Source organism: Ahaetulla prasina, chromosome 1, assembly GCF_028640845.1.
Source record: "Ahaetulla prasina isolate Xishuangbanna chromosome 1, ASM2864084v1, whole genome shotgun sequence".
In the NCBI taxonomy this organism is placed as follows: domain Eukaryota; kingdom Metazoa; phylum Chordata; class Lepidosauria; order Squamata; family Colubridae; genus Ahaetulla; species Ahaetulla prasina.
Genome location: NC_080539.1, coordinates 146,776,133 through 146,798,425, shown reverse-complemented (window position 1 = coordinate 146,798,425; position 22,293 = coordinate 146,776,133). Strand labels below are relative to the sequence as shown.

Sequence of the window (22,293 nt, the reverse complement as noted above, 5' to 3'; positions counted from 1 at the left end):
GGATGAACGGCTGTCGTTTGAAGATCATTTGACGGCCGTCTCCAGGAGGGCTTTTTACCAGGTTCGCCAGTTGTGCCCCTTCCTTGATCGGGATGCCTTATGCACAGTCACTCATGCTCTTGCTACCTCTTGCTTGGATTATTGCAATGCCCTCTACATGGGGCTCCCCTTGAAGTGCACTCGGAGGCTTCAGTTAGTCCAGAATGCAGCTGCACAGGTGATAGAGGGAGCTCCACGTAGCTCCCATGTAACACCACTCCTGCGCAGACTGCACTGGCTGCCTGTGGTCCTTCAGGTGCACTTTAAGGTTTTCGTTACTACCTTTAAAGCGCTCCATGGCTTAGGGCTTGGGTACTTACAGGACCGCCTACTGTTACCTTACGCCTCCCACCGACCCGTACGCTCACACAGAGAGGGACTTCTCAGGGTGCCCTCCGCCAAACAATGTCAGCTGGCGGCCCCCAGGGGAAGATCCTTCTCTGTGGGCGCTTACCCTCTGGAACGAACTTCCCCCTGGTTTACGCCAAATACCTGACCCTCGGACCTTTTGCCGCGAATTTAAAACGTATTTATTTACTCGCGCGGGACTGGCCTAAGTTTTTTGTCATATTTTAAATTCTAAATTTTATATTTCTAAATTTTATATGAATTTTAACGGGTTTTTAGATTTTAAATGTTTTAAAGTTTCGGCCAACTGTATAATAAGTTTTTTAATTTTGTTCTTAATTGTATATTGTTTGTGTTTTTTATTCTGGCTGAACACCGCCCTGAGTCCTTCGGGAGAAGGGTGGTATAGAAATGTAATAAATAATAATAATAATAATAATAATAATAATAATAATAATAATAATAATAATAATAATAATAATAATAATAATAATAATAATAATAATGTGATCACCTTTTGCGATCTTCTGATAAGCAGAGTCAATGGGGAAACCAGAATCACTTAAGAACTGCATTACTAACTTAACAGCTGCAGTGATTCACTTAACAACAGAGGCAAGAAAAGTTGTAGGCAAAAGTCAGTTAACAATGGTCTTGCTTAGCAATGGAAATTTTAGGCTCAATTGTGCTTGCAAATCAAGGACTAGCTCTACAAGTGAGGGTAGCTATTCATCAGATCAAAGGCTTTAGAATCACCAAACAAAAATGATTGAAACGAAGCTGTTCCTGCCAATTCTGTGTGGCTTCCTTCCACTGAAGCAACCATAGAAGGCAAACAGTGGAAGGTGTGACTGAAACTTAACAAGCAAGTCACATATGATGAATAAAGAACAAAATTGCTGCTAAATTTGAGTTTGAAAAATTCCTCCACATTCCTCAGATATAGTGACTATTTGATCTATGAGCACAATCCCAATTTCCCAAGGGGCATTTAATGCAGGAGTGGGAAAACTATGGCCCTTTTATGACTTGTGGACGTCAACTCTCAGAATTCCCCTTGGGTGGCTCAGGAATTTTGGGAGTTGAAGTCCACAAGTCATAAAGGGGTCATAATTCCCCGCTTCTGATTTAATGGGATGAATCACCTTTTTTTGAAAGAAGAAACCAAGCAGCCCCTAGCTTTATGTGCTGGTTTCCTTTCTGTGTAAGGCTTGCTTTTTCTCTCAGCTGCTGTAAAATTACATGGGAAAGAAGTCACTGGGCAAAAGTCCTGCCTTTCATTTGCTGCTGCATCTTCTGACAGTCAACACAAATGAAGAATGTGATTCATAACAAAATCTGCTATCTACAGAACAGTGAAAATCTAAGCAGGTTGCCAAGGATATGCTTACATGCTATTAACATTTTGGCGGCACTATTTTAGAAATATAAATTCACTCCACTCAAATTTATACACACTTAAACCTGCTTATTTTGTGGGGGTCAAAACTTGCAAGTAAGTGATTGTTTCATAAGTAGAATAACAGAGTCGGAAGGGACTTTGGAGGTCGTTTAGTCCAACCCCCTGCTTAGGCAGGAAACCCTACACCACTTCAGACAAATGGTTATCCAATCGCTTTGTAAAAACTTCCAGTGTTGGAGCATTTACAATTTCTGCAGGCAAGTTGTTCCACTGATTAATTGTTCTAACTGTCAGGAAATTTCTCCTTAGTTCTAAGTTGCTTCTCCTTGATTAGTTTCCCACCCATTGCTTCTTGTACTATCCTCAGGTGCTTTGGAGAATAGTTTGACTCCCTCTTCTTTGTGGCAACCCTTGAGATACCAGAACATTGCTATCATGTCACCCCTAGTCCTTCTTTTCATAAGACTGGACATATCCAGTTCCAGCAACCGTTCTTTATATGTTTTATCCTTGACCCCTAATCATTTTTGTTGCTCTTCTCTGCGCTGTTTCTAGAGTCTCCACATCTTTTTTACATCATGGCAACCAAAACTGAATGCAGTATTCCAAGTGTGGCCTTACCAAGGCATTATAAAGTGGTATTAACACTTCACAGGACCTTGATTCTATCCCTCTTTTTATCCAGCCTGGAACTGTGTTGGCTTTTTTGTCAGCTGCAGCACACTGCTGGCTCATATTTAAGTGATTGTCCACTAGGACTCCAAGATCCCTCTCACAGTTACTACTATTGAGCAAGGTACCACATATACGGTACCTGTGCATTTTGTTTTTCTTGCCTAAATGTAGAACCTTTCTTCTTTCACTGTTGAATTTCATTTTGTTAGATAGTGCCCAATGTTCAAGTCTATCAAGATCCTTCTGTATCTTAAGCCTATTTTCTGGAGTATTGGCTATTCCTGCTAGCTTGGTGTCATCTGCAAATTTGATGAGTTCCCCATCTATCCCTTGTCCAAATCATTGATGAATATGTTGAAGAGTACTGGACCTAAAACAGAGCCCTAGGATACCCCACTGCATACCTCCCTCCATGTAGATGCAGTTCCATTGAGGACTACACGTTGAGTGTGGTTGGTCAGCCAGTTACAAATCCATCTGGGCCTAGTCTCACTGAGAAATAGATAGTGTTTTCTTATCTCTGATACATATTTCTATCTCCACATTGAGAGGATGTAAAACTTGGCATGCATCTGAAAAAAAAATCTTCCTTTAATAGTTCAAGTGTCCTGTATTCTTTGTTATACAATCTGCTTTGTATAGTCCAAGAATTTATGGTTCTTTTTTTTTCATCTTTCAAGGAAACCCACTGTTCATTTATTTATGTAGTATAGCATCCCTATTATTGGACAAGAAAGTAGATTTGGGTGCAGAATTTTTGGCCTTTTATTGGGTTACAGTTCCATTAATGTTGATAGTTTCTTATATTGGCTCCAGTCCTTAAATGGATAATTGAATAGATAATTTTTATTAAAGAATTTTTAAAGGATTCAATTAATAAAAATTTTAAAAAGGCAAGAGGAGAGGGAAAGGAAAGGGAAGGAAAGGGAAGGGAAGGGAAGGGAAGGGAAGGGAAGGGAAGGAAAGGAAAGGAAAGGAAAGGCTTCTGATCTTTTTAACAGCATTACAAATACATTATCTTTTTCCTCTCTTTATAAGGTTGCAACATGATTTCTTTCCATAAACTACCCTTTCTAAACATCAAACTCATAAATTACAACTTCATTTTTCTTTTTTTTCAGCAAAAAGCCCATAGTTTTCAGTCACTACTAAATGTAGTTAGTATTCTTGCTCTGCTCAAACAAGTCAGTTTTGCCCTTCTCTGCTCCTGCTATAAAAGAGAGCAGAAGATGAGACTAGAAAATATTCAAGCTAACAGCATCCTATCAAGTATACAGTACAGCAGAATGGAAAGTAAGCATTCATTTCCCATCATCTTCATGGGACAGAAAACAAGAGGGACAGACCAGCACATCCCTTCCTGCTCTATCTCAAATTAGGTAAGAACCAGACATTTCTTTCTCCTCACCTTGATCACAAAAGTTTCTGAAAGAGAGGATTAATTTTGATTGGGGAGTGTAGCCCCAATCACTCAATTTTGAAAGGTTACTATAAGTTTACCTTAAGACTTCTCCTGAATCTATGGAAAAAAAGACAATGGAAAGAATACATATAGCTCAGAGTTGAACTGTGTGGTCCTTGGTGTTCATTTCATCGATACATGTGTTTTTGCTGTACATGATGGCAACACTAAGTTTTTATGCACTGTCTAAATGAGATTAAATAAAATTAATTAAACAAAATTAAGTACTTCCATTGATCGTGCCATACAGACTGAAATCTTTCACTGTGCAAATCTTAGACTACTGGTATTTACAAGCACTCTATAGCAGAACAGATGGTTAATTCACCATTTATCCCTCTCAGTGCCTAGTTCAGTAGCAAAATGAAACATACACACGCACCCACCCCAATTCTCTCTGAATAATTTTATATCTTTATGGTGGGGTCCACAGTAGAACTTCAGCTGAGAGAAAAACCTTGAAACATTCCCTGCACTTTATCTGAAAATCATCAAGAGCTGAAGCCTTCTGGTGCTTTGGAAAAGAGGGGGTCAACCTAGTTTTCAAAGCACCAGAAGGCAAGACAAGAAACAATGAATGGAAACTAATCAAGGAGAGAAGCAACCTGGAGCTAAGCAGAAATTTCTTTACAGTGAGAACAATTAACTAGTGGAATGGCTTGCCTTCTGAAGTTGTGTGTGCCCTGTCATTGGAGGCTTTTAAGAAGATATTGGACAACCATTTGTCCAAAATTGTATAGGGTCTCCTGCTTGAGCAGGGGGTTGGACTAGAAGACCTCCAAGGTCCCTTCCAACTCTGTTATTCTGTTATTTCTTGTCCTCTATTGCTACCTTCTTCTTTAGAAAAGCAGCGTTTTCAGAATAAAAGGAAGAGGGGAAGGCTAGTTACCTGCTTGTCTTCTCCAAATGACCCTGCCTGCCACTCCCAAAAGTGTAGAAAATTCCCTTTCTCACTTTCATGACCCACAAACAATTGTGCAGAAAGTGGAAGGAGACTTTCTGCAAAGAACTAAGTCAAACTTCATACATTTCCTGTGTTTTGCTTTGAAACGTAATGGTTATCTTTAAATACAGCATAGACAATTTAATTCTGAAGCCTACTTTAGCTCCAACATATGGAGCATAACTGTAAGATTTAAAAAGGGAAGGGAGAAAGATTATTTTAGAAGATCTGCTCATACCAGCTTGACATTTCTTAAGAATCAAAACAGAGATGTATCTGCACTTTCAATAAATGCATTGATTGAGTGACAGGTTTACCAGATGCTAAATCATCTGCTAAATTATGGATATTGTAAAGAACTCCAAAAACAACTTCCAAAACTTCTACAGTTGCTGTTCAATCATTTAGTCATTTCCAATTCTACCTGGCACAGTGCTTAGCATTTTGCTAGTACTGTGTGAATTGCTTCTCTGTGTTCTTATATGTTCATGATTGTATCATTAGTGATTATATCTAACCACGTTATCTTATATGAATTTGCCTTTAATCAGGGCATCAGGCATCAGAGTTTTCTCCAATGATTCTTTTTTGTGTACAAGAAATTTAACCTTAGCTTCATTATTAGTACTTGTACAGTGAGTAATCTACATTTGTTTCCTTGCTTATTTATGGTTTTGTTTCATTTATGAATTGGATTATTTGTTCTTCTTATATTCTGGGATATTTTCCATAGTTTTATCCAGGACTAGAAATCAGGTTTTCTTCACTCATCCTTCCTTATGGGCCACAAAAATAAAATAGAATTTAAGACATGAAAACATATTTCACTTTTATTGTTTGATAGACTAGCAGCAGTTAAAATGACAGTTCAACCCAAAACACAAACCGTTCAAATTTCATTGCTGTTATTTGATTTCATATTGGATGACAATATTTTTTTAAATTTATAGATAACCATTACACAAGATGGACACATATGTAGACAAGTTTAATGTACAGTTCATTCAGAAAGTATTCAGAAATTATGCACTGTATGGCAAAATCAACCATATCATATTGTAATATTGTAATATTTTTAATTGACAATTAATCCATATTATTAAACATATGATAGGCACTGATTAACAGTATTATTCTCTTTTTCATACCTGAAAGTAAGAAAATAATAGCTGATATTTTTTTTTCATCTACATTTCAAGTCCTTGTTAACTTTTGAAAAAAAAGGAAAAACCATCTCCTCTTTTCCCTTTCTACAATAATTTCATCTGGGCAGGGGCAGAATCTATTAATTTTCTTTTGCTTTTTTATTGACTCCTCTGAAATTTTATTTCACACTGACAGATTATTCAGGGTCTTCTATGTGAATCACCATCCATTTTCCTTCTGCGAAGAATTCCTTTGTGATTGTGTAATTGCCTGTAGGAGACGACCAGCTTCAGCCCGAGGGAGCATTGAACACGTCAGAAGTCATGAGTCCCTTTGCGCCCACAAGAGATCTAAATTCAGCCCACCTTGAATTCCTTTCTATTCTTAACTCCCACTAATTTTCCTTGACCATTAGTAGTTCAGATTTGTGTAGAGAACTTAAGCTTGCAATAAATCTTTATACCCACTTGAACTGCCGGAATCATCTGATTTGTCTGGCGCTTGACATGGCCTATTTTAATTAATTCAACGAAAAAGTCCTTGCAGGTCAGGAAATCCTGAAATGTTTATGGTACCGATAAGGAACTAATGGAGTCAGGATCCAAAGTACCAAGTAGGTCCGGGGTCAAGACTTCTTGTTTATCTGTTTTGCATCCTGCCCTGAGATTTGGAACAGAATTTTGAATGATTTATTTACTTACTTACTTAACTATGATGCTAAATTGCACGCTTCTTATTTTTCTTATTAATCAGACTCCTAGAAAAGAATCATATAGAAACACCCAAATGTAATGTTGGCAAAAACCAGTAGTGGGATTCAAGTAATTTAACAACTGGTTCTCTGCCCTAATGATTTCTTCCAACAACCAGTTTGCCAAACTGCTCAGAAAGTTAACAACCGGTTCTCCCGAAGTAGTACGAACTGGCTGAATCCCACCACTGGCAAAAACCCATTGCATAGAAAAAGGGGAAAATAAATGCAAGAGGCCTCTCTTTTGTACAAAGGCCAAGCTTATCTGCTGCCTATGTGTGGAAGTTTTAAAAAGGAATTTTATGAGAGGTAATGGGAAGCAATTTAAGCTGAAATTATTGTTTGTTCAGAAGCAATACCATCGACGTTCTGAATAACGTCAGCTTCTTTTCTTCCAGGAAAAAGAGACACTGCTTGTAAAATGATGAGTATTTTGCTACTTGTTTTATCTAGTGCTTACGGTGGACTTCTCTACTTCAAAATAAAGCATCAGGTGCACCGATTATGGCTTCCTGGAAACTTTATGCAAGGAAGTGTCTCTAATTCCTCTGTTTGGAATAGCTCATCTCCATAAAAATGAGCACCTTGGTAACTTAGACAGGATGTATGAAATTCCATAAAGCAGGTGGTGTCTTTGAATCATTCATGAACTTTGGTTAAGAAGACTCCCGAATGACTGAGAGCTACTATCAGAAACTGGATAGCAAATATAGAAATTTGTAAGTGCAATAATATAATTTTGATGGGAAAAATCATTATATGATTGGTTCTTAAAATAGGATATATATAGGTAAAGGTAAAGGTTCCCCTCACACATATGTACTAGTCATTCCTGACTATAGGGGGTGATGCTCATCTCAGTTTCAAAGCCGAAGAGCCAGCGCTGTCCGAAGACGTCTCCATGGTCATGTGCCTGGCATGACTAAATGCCAAAGGCACACGGAACGCTGTTACCTTCCCACCAAAGGTGGTCCCTATTTTTCTACTTGAGTTTTTACGTGCTTTTGAACTGCTAGGTTGGCAGAAGCTGGGACAAGTAACGGGGCCTCATCCTGTTATGCGGCACTAGGGACTCAAACCGCTGAACTACCGACCTTTCGATTGACAAGTTCAGCGTTTTAGCCACTGAGCCACCGCATCCCTTTTAGGCTATATATACCCTCCTGAATAAGATCCATACAAATATAAGATGTGTAGTGATCCTATAGGCTAGACAAATGCAAGATCTATGTCATTAGAAATGAATATCCTGCATTCGTTATCTTAATTTTTGCTATATCTATATAAATAGTATTTCTACACCTCCCATCTCCCTAAAAGAGGAGCTCTGGGTGGTATACAATATAATATAACAGAAAAATTAAAAATGCATAAATTTAACATTAGAATTAGAAATTATATTAGGGTTTAATTTTTTTAAAATTATAGAATAATGTCAATTAAACTTCAAAAGCAAAGGGAAGTCCCAATATGGACATTTCTTCATTAGATGTATAAAAGGTAAAGGTTCCCCCACACATGTGTGCTAGTTGTTTCCAGCTCTAGGGATGGTGCTCATCACCGTTTCTAAGCTGAGGAGCCAGTGCTGTCCGAAGACGTCGCCATGGTCATGTGGCCGGCATGACTAAATGCCGAAGACGCATGGAGCGCTGTTTACCTTCCCACCAAAGGTTGTCCCTATTTTTTCTACTTGCATTTTTTACGTGCTTTCGAACCGGCAGAAGTTGGGACAAGTAACAGGAGCTCACTCTGTTACGCGGCACTAGGGATTTGAACCACTGAAGTGCCGATCTTCTGAATGACAAGCATAGGATCTTAGCCACTGAGCCACGTATCCCTCATATATCAGATGTATATAGCTGCCCATCTCACCTGTGTCATTCTGGACCATGTACAGTAAACAACCTGTTAAAACAATTAAAACAACAGTTAACTGTAGCTACACACAAATGCAAAAGCAAACAAAGCCCAGGAGAATGGACCAGTATCTTACATACAATATAACCATTTGAGGGGCTCCCCATTTCTCTGGGCTCCTTTTCCAAACACTTGTGATTCTCTCCTTCCCCCATGGGCAGTGATAATTAGGAGAAGCACCAGTAATTGTGTTTCAATTTCCTGGTACCAACATTAATGCGGCAACTGATGAGCTGATGGCTGCCTATTTCACTTCGGTTGGTATGAATTTCTGAACTTAATAGTAAAGTATCAGTCAGGGATGGAGTGGGTATCTTGGCCCTAGTGGCTTTATATTTCTTCAAAGGTAATTCAGTTGATGGTCCTTCAAAAGAGGTTAGAACCATTCTTCTTCAATGAGGCTTTTTTTTTCATCTTTGATCCAACTAATAACTACCCCTTCTGGTCCAGGTTTCAAAATCTTGTATGTGTTCAGAATCAACTAAGAATGAGCAATCTCAGCTACTTGGGTAACTAAAAATGAATTAATAAAACCTCATCTGTTTTTTGATTTGGATGCTTTTACTAATGATGATGCTATAATTGAAATGTTCAAGTCTTATTGTAGATAAATAATTTTGTCCTTGTGACAAATGTTTCACTTCTGATTCTGTTTGGTTTTTGGCTGGTACACCATACACATTGATAACTTGGTACAGTTTTACTAGACAGTTCAGGAGGAAGGAGGGAAAACCTTCACTGTCTTCATAATTAAAAAAACCTCACTTCATGATTTATTTTCTCCTTCCTAGCTGTCAGGGATGGACACTTACTTCACTGACTTTAGTTCAAGAGAATACTAAAGAATCACATAAATTATGCATTACAGAGAGAGTACAGTGGGAATTGTGATGGTTGCATGAGTAATTTCTCCACACTAAACTATACCTTTGACTTGAGTAGCATTCATACAAATCAAAATCCATTTATACCTGAGTACAAACTATTTCAATAGATCCTGCATTCTTGAAAAAGAATAAAGCCACTGATAGCCCAAATCTCTGTGACATAATAATGACAAAGGAAATGGAATAAGGTTCATTATTATCTGATTGCCATCCTCTTATGGATGAAAAAATCCAATCAACAGTATAATACATGAAAAATTATGGCTGATGCATAATAGTCATAGGAATTAGATACCAGATTGTATGATCTCAATTTAGATGCTGAAATTTCCCAGGACAAGTGCCCAGGGTCCTTAACATTGGCTCAAAGACCACCTCTATCAGGGACACAGTAATTAGAATGCAGGCTAACTCTGCTCACAGCCAGAAGTTCGATCCTGACCGGCTCAAGATTGACTCAGGCTTCTAGCTTTCCGAGGTTGGTACAATGAGGACCCAGATTGTTGGGGGCAATATGCTGACACTGTAAATTGCTCTAAGAGTGCTGTAAGCACTATGGAGTGGAATATAAGTGTTATTGTTATTAAAGTAGCTCAGATTGGTCTGATTTGTTGTTGTTGTTAACCGCATACAATGGCAGAATAATTCTGGCTTGCATCTTTGTGTGAATATAATCAGAGTCAACAGTCTATTTCACATGACTTATAAAGCCAAAACATAATTTGTTCGATTTGACTTTGCATATTGTATGAATCTGATTATTATGAACTTCAAAATACAAAATCAGCTATGCCTTATTCGTTATAACAAGGTTAAACAAGTTGATCCATCACATGTGAAACAAAGATCTAAAATTAGACAACATCTTTGCTTCTTTAAATATTGTTTTTGGTCTTATTTTTTTCCTAGAAAACTGAACTTGAAAGAAGACGCCTATCCTTGCACCTGATTTCTGCTTGGATGGCTACCATAAAAATAATAACTGTAGCAGATAAAACTAATTATAGCTAGAAATTATGACCCCTGTCAGAACTGAAAGAAAGCACTTGCCAGTAATTGTAGATAAATCTGACCAATTTAGAGTGATCATCTAATTTTACTGTAAGACCAGCTTCCTAAGAAGAATGATTGAATTGGGTTCCAGCTTTGTTTATTCTTCAGTCCCATGCGACTGAAGGAAAGATACGCGGTAGTAATAAAATATGAGATTCTTGATTCTTTCTTAAGAGTACAATGATGTTAGCCTTTTATTATAAAATGTGTTTGAAAACATGAATAATATATCTTGGAATCTTAGAAGCCTGAGGGATTGCTAGATTTTATTTTTTTTTTACTAAAAAGAAACTCTCTTCAAGAAAAAAATAAATGCTGCAGAGGATTCTATGGTGATGCTGCAACATCAATTTTATGAAAGGAAAATCATGATGCGTTTGTTTATCATATATAACCCACAGCACTTCTACTTTGCTTAACACAAAATCTTCAGTTATTGTAGCCCAGAACTGTGTTTCCGGGTTTGCTTGCTTTTTAGCACAACAAAAATAAATCTTAAAATCTGCTTCTTTATCAGATTTGGGGTTACAACATTTTCTGACTCCCAGACAATATGCCAGTGATTTTAGAAGTCAAGATCCTTTTTCGCAATGTCTGCCACAAGTCTGCTGAATTAGAGTCAAATGTATCTGAGTATTACTGGATTAAAAGTCAATTTTTTTTTTAAAAGGGAGGGGAAATCTCATGGGAATGTTCAAAGCCCAATGTAATGTTTTTAATTAATGGTTAAATTAAAAAAGCAAAGAGAATCTGTGCTTGTTTGATGAGAGGTATTTTTGGAAAAAATATCTGCTGCAGCTCCAATAAAGAAACAAAAAGGCCTTTTGTTTGGACTGGCATCAGACTAGGATTACAATTGTGACAGTCTTCTTCTCACCTCTTCATTAGCCATCACTTTTAATATGAGGGCCAAATGCTCTTGAGCCTTGACCTTGGATTGAGCACGCTTGCCTTCTTTGTTCGAATTGATAACCCTAACCTGAATGTAGCTGCTTTTAGCACTAATGCCCAATGGATTATCTCTGCATTATTCCCCTAAGGAGGTCTAATTGTCCCTATTCCTGTCACTGCTTTCATTTGAATAAGCAGACATCCAGCTGCAACCCTGTATCTCACAACCTACCAGAACAATATATATTCCTCCCTCTATTTCATACAATTGCTCTAGTTTTGACATCTGTGTTGAATGTGAGTCAGAAGCAAAGATTCAGCTGTGTGCTCAAATTGCATGAGATAATACTCCATTTACCTTTGAAGGAGGAAGCACATGTTCAAGTACAAACAGTTGTCAGGAATGCATAGGGAATGCCAAGTGTTAAAAATTTGTTTAAACCACTACTATAGGTCATTCCAAATTTCCCTTATGGGTCTATCTTCCTCTAATTGTCTTGATATTGTGTGGCATAAACACAAAGAGATTGATATTACAACAAGCTATACATCAACGGTGGGTTTCCAATATTCTTACCCCCCGTTCGCCCTGCATGCCTTCCGTACATGCACCCAGTCTTCCGTGCATGTGCTTTGCTCTCATGCACACATTCCGCACATGTGCCTGGCCTCGAAAATTTGGCTAAGTAGGACGGCATTACACTGGGGGCAGCAGGAGAACGAGCCCACCTGCAGTTGCCACTACCGGTTTACCCGAACTGGGCATTTATCATTTATTGATTTGATAGCATTATTGCTCTAAGTTACACAGTTTTTCCTGTTTTTTTAAGAAAAATAAGATATTAATTCTTCAAAATAAACTAAATATAAATAAAAATCCACACAAATACAAAAAACACATGGCAATCATAAAAAAAATACTTTTGGGGGGTGAGGAGAGATGCTCTGTCTTATAATAATACAGGCAGACTTCCAAAGTCTATATAATTTTGGCTTCTTTGTGGTACCAGTAAGATGCTTGTAACAATCCCATTGAGGGATTAGACAACACACATTCTATTAATTCTGAAGCAATTACAGCCAGGTGCCAAGTCTTAAAAAGGAAATCAGTAGAACAACTTGTGCCAATCCTAATTAAAATCCTGTTCCTTTTTTGGATGTCCAATTAAACACTCATCCTAAGGTTACCAGATTTCAGCTGCAAAATTCCACTTGATTGTCATCTGGCAGCAAGGAAGGACAGGACTACTGTATCAAAATCAAATTCTATCTTAGATGTTGCAGACATTTGGAGACTTTTTTCTGGTGGTTAGAATATGAGCTTTATTAAAATGTCATTTGATTAAGCTAAATTTTAGCTTGATTTGGTGGGTGGTTCCATTTTCTGAGCAATATCTATGAAAAATGAAAGGCATGCTTTTTTCCTTTATTTTTTAAAGGTATTGTTTTGCTGCTTCTTTCTATTCTTCTCCTTAGCTTTTCACCCCTCAGTCCAAAAAAATCAGAAAAAGGTGCAGATTTACAATAGGAAACAAAGAGCTATAAAAACTTTCAACTCCTAAAGGGTGAAGTATTTCAATAATTGGATGGAAGCAGTAAACCTAAGGCAGTCCAAAGAACAACGCAAATGAAAGTTTCACAAGCCATACTCTGATTCGTCAATGGTGATGCGAAATACTTAAGCTTCGAAGATAATATTCGCCCAAAACAGAGGTTCTCAGTCTCGGTTATTTCAGAGACAGTGCAAGGAAGTTGGAAAAGAGTGACGCCAGCAAAATGCAGCCTGTTCCAGAGGGTATGAATTATGAGAGCATTTACAACAGTAACAGTCATTCCCAGTGACTAATAAATATCAGCCTTTCAGTGCTTTTCTAACCTCAATAGAACACAACTTCAACACAGCTTCAGATAATTTGCAGGGTCATGTTCTTTGTCCTGAGAGAGAATGCACCATGCATATAAATCATAGAATTTATCAAAAGGGAGATTATTATGCCCCTATTATATATTCTACCAAATCGTTCCCATTTTAGGTTAAACTATCTGATTAAATAAATCTTCCATTCAAGTAAATGCAATATTTGGCCTTTTGGACAGCCAAGAAATAAATGCACTGGCCATTTGCTCTATGCACTACTGGTGAAAAATGATTTGTCCTGAACTCAGTGGAGCTTTCTATGGAAATGACAAGGCCCTGGAATAGAGTGGCCTCTAGACGAGACGGGCAGCACACAAATCAATCAATCAATCAATCAATCAATCAATCTCCTGTACTAGAACGCCAATAAATGTGCAAACTTTGTGCCCATCTAAATATATCTCTGGGAGATATCAACATGTTCAGTTAATTGTTTCAAACCTCCCAAGCATGGAGCAGCAAGCCTTGTACTTTGCATTAAATTTTTGATGCCTTGCCAAGGATTTTAGAGTTATGTAAGCTAAATAACGTAAGTTAAAAGGAAGAGGGTGTTTCAAGCATTTCTAGCTCGAATTAGACCAGAAGTAAAACACAAAGACCTTTCCATTAAATTAAATTATTTATTTAACCAATTTATACGGCCATCTATCTTACTGAATGTGACTCTAGGTTAGTGGTGGATTTCAAATTTTTTTACTACCGATTCTGTTGGTGTGGCTTGGTGGGCGTGGCATGGCTTAGTGGATGTTGCTTGGTGGGCACGGCAGAGAAAGGATACTGTAAAATCTCCATTCCCACCCCACTCCAGAGGAAGGATACTGTAAAATCTCCATTCCCACCCCACTCCAGGGGAAGGATACTGTAAAATCTCCATTCCCTCCCCAACCCACCTTGGCAGCTTGAAGATGTGTGGACTTCAACTCCCAGGATGGCTGGCTGGGGAATCCTGGGAGCTGAAGTCCACACATCTTGCAAGATGCCAAGGTTGAAAAACAGTGTTAGAACATTTAGATCTGGGCCTAACTCTGGGCTGATTTTGAGGATACAAGTTATGCTTCCATCTCTGTACGTCCCTTGCCAAATATAGAATCGGAATAATTTTAAAGCTATAATCATAAACAATTCTGTTAATCAGTATCCTTAGCTCCTTTAATTATTCACCTTTCATGCTGCAGTCAAAATATCAGACCTATTTTGTAATTAGAAACTTTCTCCCAAAGGATTAGAACTTTAACTAAGTGAAACAAATGCACATTCGCACAAGTTAACCTGCTGTGTGATGAAATATTGCCTCTGAGGCTTGGAAGCAGATGAAGTGCAGGATCTGCTTCACCTACAGAAAATGTGTCTCTCTTCTAAATAAGAAATGACATTTCATGACTTTTTCAATCTTCACTTTTGCACCGCTAAAATGTATGCTAAATAAGCCCCAACGCAAGGTAAGATCTGATCATCCTAATGCCAGGATCCAGGAGACAAAGTAAGGAATTCAAATTATAGTAGTTATATAAGTTACAAAAGAAGACAGATCTTGCTTGAATTTTAGCAAAAATTTCCTTAAAAAATTCCATAGTGGAGCCAATGACCCAGAGAAATTATGGATTTCAATGGAGGTGTTCAAATGGAAATCAAAAAACTATTTGTCGGAAATGCTTGCATTTGGATTCCAGCACTAAGTAGGGGCTGGACATTGGCCTAGATGACCTCTGAAATTCTGAATCCAATCCAAAAACAGAGTACATTTGTTTAAGAAATAATAACAATCTGTCTCATATAATAAGATGCATTATTTTCCATGGTAAAGCATTCCTATATTGCCAGAAGATTCATTTAAAGCTTGCTAATGTCCCTAAGAATGAAGAATGAATAAAGGATTATTTGGCAAAGAATTAAACATGCTAAACTGTGGGCTTGGGTGGCGAATTAAATTTAACGCATTAGATAATTTTCTTGGGACGAATCTCTTAAAAACCAATTTTCTAATTTCTCTAACTCCTCACACTTGTTCTCAGACATGGCGGGAAAAAAATATAGCAGGGTGTAATGTCAAATCTGTTTATGATTTATAATAATGCATTAGGCAATCCTGTTTTTTTTAAAAGAAAGAAAGATGTGTACAATGCCCCACAGTGGTTGAACATAAATACTGTTTACAAAGGAAATGATTTGTACCATTAACAAAGAAAGTGCAATGATGAGTACAAAAAAACAATCATGCTTTTAAAAAAGAAATCTTACCATGAATCTTTGCACAGGATATCTGGTTGCTATCCTGCTTTGTTTCATATTATAGTAAATGGGATGCATAGAAAGAGCTACTCAGTTTCTCATTGATACAAGATTCAAGTCTCATTGACCATAACATAACCGAAGGTATGTTATGACCATAACATTGATTGAAGGTTGGGTCTGCAGATTACTTCAAAGGGATAATTATCCATCTAATATGTTGCTCTCCTTTTTCTAAAGTGGTAATCTGAAACGAAATCATCATACAATTTTCAGTTACAGTTAAGTTCAGTCTCATCTTCCACATATCTGTTTGTGTCCAAGGAAGACCGTTTTAGTAGGGTAACAGGCTGAATGGTCACCTGCTAGAGATACACTCATGGATCCTGAAGACGTGATGGGCTGTGAGAATAACCTTGGGGGACAGGAGGAAGAGCCACAGCCTAGACAGCAATCTGATAAGAGAAATCTCAGTCCAAAGGAGGAATGGGCATGAAGAAAATATCTCAGAAGGGACTCTCCCTAGTTCTCTAGAAAGTAAAGGCAGGGGAGGGAGAAGTACTTTCAGACTTGCAAGATTTACAATAGACTTACAATAAAAATGGTACTGCTATTACAAAACCAATTATTTTGATTTCCTGTCTGTATTAGTTCAAAGGGTAACAGAAGGGGATAGACTAGATCAGGGGTCCTCAAACCCAGGTCCACGGACCTGCACCAGTCCGCGGCATGCCAGAAACTGGGCCATGCAAACAAGCGAAGCCCCATCCACCACATGCAGGCAACACATGAAATCACGCCCCCTCCGATCCACAGGAAAAAACTCTCTCCACGGAACCAGTTGCTGGACTAGATGTCTTCTAAGGCTTGGTCAATCCTATGATTTCATAGGACTGGACTTTGTGTCTGAGAACTATTATCTATAGGACTACCAAACAGAGAGGTTGTCAGAAGCAATAAGCACTAACTTATATCCCTGCCATATATGCCCATCAAAGCACAGAACCAACCATCCATTTGCATAGAACTGCCTGTTAATATATGGCTTATCTTTTGCGTAGAGTGTTAAACACACATCCATCCATTTCACTTCCCTCTGGCATCTGAGGTCCAGGCATTCAGCTGAGATGGTGGTGCCAAATCATGGCAATCAGTTTGTGTGCGAAGGGGAAGGGGAAAGGCATCCTTATTTGTCTTCAGACTTTTAGTTGCTCCCCTTTTGTCCCATTAATCTTTCTGCCCAAAATGATTTGGTAGGATAATAACAGAGCAGTTGGCAATCTACTTGGCAATCTGTCTGTCTGCTCTAGCTCAGATTTTAACTGATCTGTGTGTATACAGATATCTTTCTGCGTGTATTAAGCTTAGCAAAAAGAAATCCATCGCTTGTCCTGGGGAATCCATCTTGTCATAAAATGCAATGCCTCCCTCCCTCCTTCTTCTAGCTCTTCTTCTTTTGTTAGTTTGTTTTCTGGAGGGGGGGAAATAATTGAGGTTCTTCTTCCACCTTTCAAGAAATATTGTGGAATACAAATTGAGAGGATTCGTATTCACAGCAGGGGATGACACTCTCGGCACACTTTTCAGCCAGAGGAGTTATCTCTGAAAGTGACAGTGAAAATCAATGGCTGCTCCTCAGGCTTAACTCTTTGGCTTGAGATCCAAAATCTGATTAAAAATCCACAGGTTTCCTCTTCTTCTGAGCCAGCTGCATTAAGCTGTAGGTAGAGATGCTGGTCCCAAATAAACCCAAGAACAGGGCCGCCTGATGTATCAGCGTATCCATGGGGTTGATGATTAACTTCCCAGCTGCTTGGGTCTGCAAGAAGGCAAAGCAAATTCCCCATTAAAGCATTCAGATGGGAGAAGATGAAGCTAACAGATTAGTACCTGGAATACCCAAAGAGCCTTTGTGTGAAAATAATCCAGCTGCCTAGCCTTGGTGTTCTCTGAGCTTAGTTGTTTTCTTGTAGACATTTCACTACCACTGATGATGTTACCTAGTTTGGGTAATGAAACATCTACAAAAAAACAACCAAGCTCAGAGAGCACAAAGGACCCCTCATTTCCATCCTGAGCTATAAATATTCTCCTTTATTGGAGTCGCCTAACCATCTGCATGGGAATTCCTGCCACAGAATTCCTGCCAATATCCACTTTTCCCCTTTGGTTTTCCATTTTATCTTTTCTAATTAAGATGCCGTATTCTCTGGCTACTGAGCATGCTCAGTCCTACCTCAGTTCCCAGTGGAGAGGCTTTGCTTCAGCTGTTTTCCCAAACCCCATATTCCCAAATTGTTCCCTTTTAGTTTTCAGAGGTCCTGGTCTATTTACTACATAATCCTTCGCTTTGGGATCTGATTATTTCTACATATACCGCATCCGATCAGTCTTCAGTGGTTGGAGTGGAATGGCTGCCTTGCCTCTTGCGTCTAATTTAAAGTGTGGCCTTAGAGCACTGAACAAGAGTGCCCTGCCACAGATTAGGGTCAGCACTGTTTTTTAAAAGAAAAAAAGAAAATTCCAATCCCATATGTGGTAGTCATGTAAATATTATGGAATATGGGCTTTATTCTGATTTTCAAAATGAGAAGCTGGAACGAATTGCCAGTGTCACCAAGAGTTATTGCTGTATTTACTTATTAGCTTTTTATACTCCTTTTATTACTTTATAAGTAACTCAAGGTGACAAACATATCTAATACTACTTCCTCCTCTATTTTCCCCACAATAATAACCCTGTGAGGGGAATGGACTGAGAGAGAATGATTGGCCCAAAGACCCCCAGCCAGCTTTCACAGGATTAGAACTCCCAGTCTCCTAGTCTCTAAGCCAGCACCTTCACCACTGGACCAAACTAGAAAATGGCCCCCATTGCTGATGGGCACTGGGAAAGGTTTTTTATAAAGAGTTTTTACTCCATTTCATTCTGACTATTGTGAGTAAGCATAAGGGAGGGGAGTTTATGGCTGTAGCCTTGGTGAATGTCACTGATGCTTTAATGTATTATGAACAGAAATTCATGCAGACATGCAGAGCAGAAACTACAATGTGAGAATTCCATTTAATAAGAGGCGGAAGCGTGCAAGGTGACCAGAAAGTCATTCTATATTAAATTGCCATAGAAACCAGCGCTTTGCCATTTTGAGCATACAATCCCCTCTCCCACTGGCACCTCTGGGACTTCCTGATTAAGAAGATGGTAGGTGCTCTAAAGGCCATGAAATGTGATGAATCACAGTAAAAGCTGCTTCATTCAAATTGTCCCTGCATCTATTATATTCTTCTGTATTGTTGTAGAATCCTATCTGTGGGAAAGCTAGCAAAATCAAAGGTTTTCTACGAATCTGTGATTTTTGCACAGATGTTTTAAATATTCAAATCATGCTCCATTAAGACAGGAATATTTTACTATTCAACTGTGTTAATGTTTTAGGAACTTCACCATAATTAGCATTATTTACATTTCCTTCACATTCTAATAGTGCGGCGTTATGTTCCAGGATGTCTGTGAATAGATAATTGTATACGTTCTTGTACTCAGAAGTAATTCCTGTTAAATATAATGGGGGTTTATTTGGGGCTAAGTAGGTATTGGATTCAGCATAAATAAAGGTTTGTAATTAAAAACCTAGAAGAAAGAAGAAAATTCTGAAAACACAATAACAAAATACACACTTTTTGCTCTGGGCAATGTAGAATGACGCCAGTTATCCGGATTGATAACCAAGGCATCCCCCTAGAAATTTAATTAGATTCCCGTTGATGGCTGGAAAATCGGCTGGACCAAATTTAATATTCTTTTGCTATGTGACCCAAAACAGTAGCCCTGCAGAAGTGTAAGTAAAAAGGGATGGTAGGGAGAGAAAGAAAAAATATCTTACCTGCAACAATCTTATATAACCCGGTGTGATTTTCCGCAGGTAGATAACCATTTTTCAGAGACTTTCAATTTCCAATTTCCTTTTTTAAAAAGATGAGCTGGTAGACAGCCACGTCTTAATGAAAATAAAAACTTGCCATAGAGGCTTATTTGAACTCACTTTGCCTAGACTATTCTATAAAAGTACAGTCCTGGGCCAGTGTGAAATTTGTTCAGATTGGAGCATGTTGTTCCGATTAAGATATTTACATGCCACTGTCCTACAGATACAGTATATAAAGCCCAAGCCTATTATATAAGCTGCCATGTGTGATTTATCGGCAAAGCTTAAGTGTTGGCAGAAGTCCCTAACTCTTCAGCCGAGAGCAAGTTATGTCTCCAATATCCGAAAACTCTTTTGGTATGTTCGAATCTTATTAAGAAAGCAAATCAAAAGCAGCTTGCTTTACAACAAAGCGATCTAAATCTTGGCTACTCTGGACACAGAAAAAAAACACCACATGGAATCTACTGAAAAAATACAGACCATTCAATGAGGCCATTCCCTGTCCCATTGAAGAATGGGACAGGGAAATCAGATTCTTGGGAGGCTGGGATCACTATTTACTTCCATAAAATAAAATCACAACCTGTTTTATTGATTTCATGTGAGGACATTTTAAGAGAAGAAGCTAAGATGAGTATGGACACGGATGGCTCGGTCTAGAAAGTTAAATGTTTGGGTTTTTTTGTTGGCTACACATATAGAAGATGTCAATTCTCCTGAAGTGTTAATATCCTCTTGTAGGCATATTTGTGTTATCATTTCATCATCTCTTTTTCCGAAAAGGGAAGAAGAGTAATAGCAATAGCACTTAAGACTTCTATACTGGTCCATAGTGCTTTATAGCACACTCTGAGTGATTTACAATGTCAGCGCATTAGTGACGCCGTCTCCCTTGAATAACGGCAGGATTAATAATAAATACACAAAATAAAGAAATAAATTGAAAGTCATAATAATAAAGGCGGGATTAAATAAATAAATAAAATAAATAAATAAATTGAGAAGTGGGCTTCAGCAAGAGTCCAAAAGCTTGGAAGAATAAACCTGTGGTCCTGATGAACTGACTCAGATTGGACCTTCAAATATTCTTGTATCTAGAATAGAATAGAATTCTTTATTGGCCAAGTGTGATTGGACACACAAGGAATTTGTCTTGGTGCATATGCTCTCAGTGTACATAAAAGAAAATATATCTCATGGACAACTCAGGGAGATATAGGATTCTGGTAGGAACAGAGCCAATAGTATTGTTCTTTTGATGCTTCAGTAACATTTTCTGAAAGATATAAACCTAAAATTAAGTTTGGCTTCCAGAAGGGAGAATAAAGTTCATCAGAATGGACATAACAAGAGCCAGCCTCACCAAGGATCAATAGGGGAAGTCATGTTTGCATGTACAGACAGGCTTGAGAACAAACGCTGTACAAAAAGTAACAGGATTTATTTTTGATGGACCAATGATCTGAATTTCTTCCTATACTGAACTCCTGCATTGTGATAAAATCCCTTCTCTTGGGCTACAAGAGAATTTGTGACTGTACTGGAAAATGAGCGGTGACTTTCAATTACCAACTCTTGTTCAGCAAGCTGAGGTTTGTTTTGTTTTTTGAATAAATGCAATCCCTATGATTCAGACTTCAGGTTATTAGATTTTATTCCTATGTATGTATGTACATATATAAATTCAAGGTGGTGTTTCCCCTTATTTTCTTCATAATAACTACCCTGTGAGGTAAATTGGATTGTGAATGGCTGGCCCAAGGCTAATCCAGTTAAATTGTTTTATCTCCAGCATCTTAACCACTTTACCAAACTAGCCCTCCCTCATAAAACATATATGCTAAATTGAGCCATGCTGGTTAGTTTCATTTTACTAAAAAAATTTTTTTTAAAAATCTGTCAAGCTAAATTTTGAATGCTGACTTAGTCAGAGACCATCACAACAATGACCCGTGTATGGAAGACATTTTTATTGGAACCTTACAGAAATAAAATAGACTTAATTCTAAGTGATGAGCTTTTCTAAGACGGTGTTCATTTTTTACTCATTCATTCTGTTTTTAAACCTGCCCCTTCAAAAAAAAAAAAAAAAGACACTGTCATACTTAAATGCTAACTATGCAAACTACAAATAATTTCTACATAAGGAAATGATGCACAAAAACAAAAACAATAATAGCTGGATGACACTGCCTATTCTGACAGGGATAGGCAGCATATTAATTTGTTTACGCATACATATGTAGAAATATTTATATGTCACCACTGCCCTTTCTCTTACAAGGACTCTGGGCGGCATATATGAAATGCACATTTATTTTGGAAGCAAGCGCCCCAGATTTTAATGGGAATGATTCCAAGATATTATTTCATCATCCAAGGGGAGACTACATTATTTCCCTTCAAGGTAGATGACAGCAAGGCTTTCATTTTTGAATTCCAAAGGTAATATAATAGTCAAGTTCTCTGAATTAACTATTAATTTAGCAGTGCTGTGCCTGTGGCAGGCAGAACACAAAGCTGTGATGCATGGCTGTTTATCATCAGAGGGTAGAGTGGCACAACACACAGCCAGCATAATTCAGCACCATCCGGTAAAAACAGGAGGACTTAGAAATACTGTATTTACAGATTATGCCTTTGTTACAGAAATCTTTTTTCCCCCTTTCCTTTTCAAAAGATGGTAGAAAGAACATTTTGTTC

At 38.0% G+C, this 22,293-nt stretch overlaps 1 protein-coding gene across 2 annotated transcripts in view; it reads right to left on the bottom strand.

The window, feature by feature from the left end:
* Positions 1-22,293, bottom strand: part of ERICH1 (glutamate rich 1) — a 161,396-nt gene that overhangs the window by 7,154 nt on the left and 131,949 nt on the right. For both annotated transcript variants that reach the window (XM_058177552.1, XM_058177571.1), the window contains one exon: positions 8,639-8,671. In XM_058177552.1, coding sequence (XP_058033535.1) covers positions 8,639-8,671 — 33 coding nt within the window. The remainder of the gene's footprint in view (positions 1-8,638; positions 8,672-22,293) is intronic.